The sequence below is a fragment of the Trichechus manatus genome, unplaced genomic scaffold (assembly GCF_000243295.1).
Source record: "Trichechus manatus latirostris isolate Lorelei unplaced genomic scaffold, TriManLat1.0 scaffold00282, whole genome shotgun sequence".
Classification (NCBI taxonomy): Eukaryota; Metazoa; Chordata; class Mammalia; order Sirenia; family Trichechidae; genus Trichechus; species Trichechus manatus.
The window spans coordinates 262,447-268,446 of NW_004444218.1; the positions used below are offsets into that span (position 1 = coordinate 262,447).

Sequence of the window (6,000 nt, forward strand, 5' to 3'; positions counted from 1 at the left end):
CCTAAGGAAGTCCAGATGTGAGAGCCCAGGTCACCTGTTCCAGGCAGCCAGAGCCGAGGAGGGCAGGGCCAAGTAAGGCAAATACTGGTGCTAATATACCCAGTCCAGAAACTAGGGCTCGTTTGGGTAGAACTGCATATATGTAGCCAACGCTGACCAGTGGGCAAATGTCTATGCATTCTGCAAAACCCTGAGAAGTCTTCCCCTGACAAAGTCAGCCCTCCTGCACCATTCTGCACACTCAAGCCAATCCCATCACCATACTTACAACTGACATGTCTGTCTGTCTTTCCCACTGGGCTGTAAGCTTCAAGGGGAGAGACCATCTTAATCCACTTTTATTTCCCTGTTTCCAGTACTGCCTTGCATATAGTGGGCACTTAATAAATGTTTAATGAATAATGGTGGTCTTATGCTCTAATTCCACATATCAGAACTCAAATAAAGGAAGAGACAATAAAATACTACAAAAGTCACTGCAGTCTGATCTCCGAGCATTTTGCAAACCATACAGCTAACTCCATCCAAGAGAGAAGTGGGCTAGCCTGCAGAGTGGAAGTCCACAAGCCACACACACTGTCAGGAAAACTATGAGAACACCTCCACCACCTCCCCTCACACACACAAACCACTCTGAAGGGTGGCACAATGTAAAAGCCACACAATATGAAAACAACTTCATCCACATTGTGGCAGCAGGCTGTGCAACATGACAATGTAGGAACATTCCTAAGGTCCTCTTCAGCTTTAAAATTCACAAATCTTTTTTACTTCGAAGTTGGAAGCTCAACAGCTACTCAGAAATAAGATTCTCTTCATCTGACTCTTAGGGCCAGTGGGCCCCTGCAGAATACCATGACTAGCCTGCTCAGGCCCTTGGACTCTGTGGGCCCACAGCCTTCAGGGGGGCATGTTTGTTCACCTACATGGCCTGGACCATGGCCAGCTCCTCCTTCAGCACAGAGATTTGGAAAGGGCTGGGACGGCTACCAAACCCCTCTGGAGCATCTGCCAGGCTGTCGGGGGGTGGGGGTAGGGGCAAAGCTCTGGGCTGTCTCCAGTTACCTCGTCAAAAGGCTTGGTGATGCTGGTCTCTAACTGCCAGTCCAGCGTCCGCCACACCTTCAAGCTGCGGTCATCAGCTTGAGAGGCAATATATTTACCAACAGGGTCCCAAGTCAACCCTTTCACCAAACCAGAATGACCTCTCAGAGTAGCCAGAATTTCTGTAAAGAAAAATAAAAAGAAATTTGGAAAAGTATTACCTAGGGGAAAACAGTGACGCCAGACAGGGGAAAAAAAAAAAAAAGGAGATCCGAGAAGAAAGGGACTCAGGAGTCTGCCTTGGCCAGGGACCCCCCCCACCCCAAAACAGAAAACAAAAAACAAAACTCACTGCCATCGAATCAATTCCAACTCCTAGTGGGACCCTATGACACAAGCAGAAGAGCTCCCTAATTGATCTCTTGCAAAAGCAGCCTGAAGAAAGGATTGCATCAAGGAGGCAGACACCACAGATTTCCTTTTAGCTACAGTTAACACGTGTAGACTGAGGGTGCAACTGCCCCCAAGAAGCAGGCAGCAAGGGTCCTAGGCATGGGCCAGAAGTGCCAAGCAGCCCTGCCCATGGCCTCCCCTCCTGGACCAAAGCCTGGGCCCACCTGGGCTATGACACCAGCACTTCTGAGGTAAACCTCCCTGGCAGCTCCCGGATAAGGAGCAGGCCTAACAGCTCCGGGGACTGGGCCCTGTGCTTAACGAGGCCTTTGTAAGCCATCACCGCAGACAAAGATGTATGAGAGGGCACCTCATGCAAATGCTACAGAAAGCTTTCCTTCACATCGTTCGCTAAACTCCTCCTCTCCGTGGCAAGTGTCCCCATACATGAGAAAAACATGTTTCAAATACTGAGAGGGAGTATCAGAAGTATTTTATTAGGTATTAAACTATAGCAGTATGCCATCTGACATGACTTTAAACACTAAGAAAAACTAAACTTTTTCTTATTTTAAGAAATAGCTGGGTTTGTTAAAAAAAAAAACAACTGGCTTTGTGTTAGTCCACATCTGCGGAAGGGTTTCAGAGAGAAGATTGCAACTGAGCTGAAGCCCAAGAGCAGAGGTAGGCGGGCACGTCCTCAGAGCACAGGGCACGTGCGAGGTGCCAGGTGTGAGCCAAACACATGCTGATCTGGGGTCCCCAAATGCCAGTCATCCATGTACAACCCTCATGATCTGAATCACATCTGTTAACATTTTCCTTTAACATAAATCTCTTTATGAACCTTAAATAAATTGACAGAGGGGGAGAAAAAACCTGGGTTACTGACAAGACATACAAATCCCACACCACTGGGACACACTTGCTGCCACCAGGACTAATGGGACAGGCAGCAGTGCTGGAGAGCTGCTCAACAAGAGTCAGAGGAAGGCGCCAGACCTGGGAACTTCACAGCATTCCAGATGACAACAGTGTTATCCACGCTGCAAGAGGCCAGCCAAGCATCATGGGGAGACCACGCGACATCCATGACATCTGGAAAGAAGACCAGGATCTCTTATGGAGCAGTTCAAGAACTGGACTAAGCTGGGCAGTCAGCACCACCTTTGTCTATAGCTGGGCCCGCAGTCTCGGGGGTTCATATGTCTAAAGATATTTGGCCTGGGACCACCTGAACTAGAGGTTGGTTTTTTTTGTTTGTTTGTTTTCGACCAATTTGATGAAAAAAATCCCCAATAAGCTTTTTCAACTGGCCATAAAGTTTAAAGTATCTAATTGACCCTTCCCTACTCCATTCACAGAGGAAGCAACTGAGAACATGAGTGCAGAGCTTATGCATCATATACTTGGGCTCTGACACTTACTAGGTATATGGCCTTGAACACATCCCTCAATCCTGCTAAGCTTGCTTCTCCAAGCATAATCGGGCCTTCCTCAGAGAGCCTCTTGGGCATTAACTGAGACACTGTAGGTCAAACACTTAGCAGAATGCCCAGCACACAGTAAGGGCCCAATAGATAGTTGCTCAATAAATGAGTGGAAAGTCATCTCCAGGTCCTTCTCCTCTTCATGAACTGGGTCTCACCTCCAAGACTCTTCTAGGAGCACCCCTCTTCTTCCAAAGCACCCAAATCAGTCATGCTCATTTCCTCTAATGAAGTACATTTTTATAACTTTTCATTTGAATTTGATTATTAGTGAAAGTGAAGAATTTTCATGCCTATTATCTAAATTTGTCTTCTTTTAACTTATCTGCTCATATCCTGTGACTATCTACTAGATGGTCTTTTGTGCAACAGATCTAGCAAACATGAATGCAGTGCTTACAAAAACCAAGAAAGCAAGACCCTCCTCTAGGAGCTTGAAGTCCAGGAGAGGTGGACATGAAACATTGGAATATCACTGTAGTACCTGAGTACTAGAACAGAGAAGCAGCGGTGAGATGGGAACTCAGAATTTCTATAGCAATTTCCACAGACAATTTACAATACAGATATTAGCTATAAATTTCATCAGTTTATCTTCTACATGGTAAGAGTTTCATGTAATAAAGTCTGTTATTCCTCTTTGTGATTTCTTTTGCCTGTTAATATTGCCTATTAATATTCCCTCTGCTAGAGGTTAATAAATATTCAATTCTGTTTTCTCCTGGTTTAATTACTTAGAATTTTTATCTTGTTAATATCTAGAATTTATTTTGGTGTGTGCTGTTACTTAGTGAGGGCCTAAATTAATTTCCTCTCACCCACAAACTTCTTAGTGGTTACCATATTGCATGTGAGGAATAATTCTTTCTTTCCATTACTGATAAGCAATGCTTCCTTCACAATACACTAAGTTCTTAGGTAGATTGCAGCCTCCTTTAGCGTTGTTAGTTTTTCCCTGAAAACTGTGATGCTTCAGCCATTGCAGCTTTGAATTTTTTGATAATGCAACCTTATCTTTCCAGATGCCCTTTGGAATCACTGCCAAATTCTACAGTAAATCCATACGTTTTATATACTTTCCTCCTTACACCCCACTTCTTTTGTTTTACTTTTTATTATTATTTTTTATTGTGGTAACTATTGATGTTGTTGTTAGGTACTGTCAAATCAGTTCTAACTCATAGTGACCTATGGACAACAGAACTTAACTCTGCCCGGTACTGTGCCATCCTCATAACAGCTGTTACGCTTGAGCCCACTGTTGCAGCCACTGTGTCAATCCATCTTGTTGAGGGTCTTTCTCTTTTTTGCTGACCCTCTACTTTACCAAGCATGATGTCCTTCTCGAGGGATTGATCCCTCCTGATAATATGTCCAAAGTATGTGGTAAAAATACTTGTAACAAATTGTTTGCCTTTTCAACATTCTTCACAGGTACAATTCAGTCACATTAGTTATTTTCATCTTGTTGTTCAACCATTACCCTTATTTATTTCCAGATTTTCCCATCACTCTTAACAAAAGGTCAGTGTCCCCTAAGCAGTGATTCCCGCTTTTCCCTTCTCTCCCACCCACCCCTAGTAAACACTAATAAGCTTTGGTTTCTACACACTTACCTACTGTAAGGTATTTCATATAACTGGGATCATACAATATTTGTCCCTCTGTGACTGACTTGACTCAGCATGATGTTTTCAAAAATTCATCCATGTTAAACCCCACTTCTGAAGGTCTGTCTTCAGACCATACCAGCCACCCTGTTCCTTCTTGATGCAATCGTCTACATACACATGAGATCCTACCCCCTCACTTGAAGACTTACATTTCTAGTCATGTCATTCTTGCCAACACTCCTGTCATCATTCTTGGTGATTCCAATATGATGATTCTTCTAACACCTAGGGCTCTTGGTTTCTTAAACACCTTTCTCTCCTCCAATGACCCTGAATTTCACTACCATTCATTCATTTCAGGTCATGCCATTCATCTCAGGTCATGCCTACAGACCTTCCATGACAGACAACTGCAATCCCTCTCTGGTCTCAATCTCAAGCTCCCATGCTGCAAACATCAATCCCATGCTTCCAGCTCACTCTCAACTCCAACAAGCCTTTAGTACTGCCAGGAGCTGAGTCACTGATCCTATAAACTTTCCACTGTCTACTGCCCCTGCCGCCGTCCTCACCTCCCTTTTTTTCCAGCTGAGATTCCATGATTCATCATCATGATCACTCCCCTTTGAACTTTTAACCCTGGGTCTTCACACCCACCTGACAAAACCTTAGCCCCAGTTCAATCCAGCTCTACCCTAGTCTTTCTTGAGCACTCCAGTTAGGTTTTGACCCCAACTACACCAATATGAATCACACTTGTCAAGATCACTAGTGGCCTTCATGCTGTCAAGTCCAGTGGTCAATCCTTAGTTCTCAGTTTATTTTGTGGTGATATACGACACACTGGTTACCCCCTGCTCCTTCAAACACTTCCCCTGCTGCCTTATCTGGCCTCTCCTTCTCAAATCTTTTTGCTGGCTTCTCATCTCTCTAAGCCCCAGGCTCCATCTTTGGACTCTGCTCCCACCCAGAGCTCTCCCAAAACTTGATTCACCTATCCAACTGCCTATACTGCACATCCATTTGCACTTCTAACAGGCTCTACAAACTTAACATGTCCAAAACTAAACTCTTAAAAATTTCCCCCAAGGACCATGGTCTCGGGGAACATCTAGCTCAACTGGCATAACACAGTTTATAAAGACAATGTTCTACATTCTACCTTGGTGAGTAGTGTCTGCGGTCTTAAAAGCCTGTGAGCAACCATCTAAGATACTCCACTGGTCTCATCCCTTCGGGAGTAAGGGAGAATGAAGAGGGGAGTAAGGGAGAATGAAGAGAACAGGATACAAGGAAAAGATTAGTCTGAAGGACTAATGCTCCACAGCTACCAAGGCCTCCACCGGACTGAGTCCAGTACAGCTAGATGGTGCCCGGCTACCACTGACTGCTCTGACCAGAATCACAACAGAGGGCTCTGGACAGAGCTGGAGAAGGATGTAGAACATAATTCTAACTCA

The 6,000-nt window shown here is 44.6% G+C and overlaps 1 protein-coding gene across 1 annotated transcript in view; it reads right to left on the reverse strand.

The window, feature by feature from the left end:
- Positions 1-6,000, reverse strand: part of LOC101344445 (protein HIRA) — a 78,191-nt gene that overhangs the window by 63,149 nt on the left and 9,042 nt on the right. Inside the window, exons 5-6 of the mRNA XM_023725040.1 lie at positions 2,440-2,535; positions 1,066-1,226 (exon numbers count right to left, since the gene is read on the reverse strand). Coding sequence (XP_023580808.1) covers positions 1,066-1,226; positions 2,440-2,535 — 257 coding nt within the window. The remainder of the gene's footprint in view (positions 1-1,065; positions 1,227-2,439; positions 2,536-6,000) is intronic.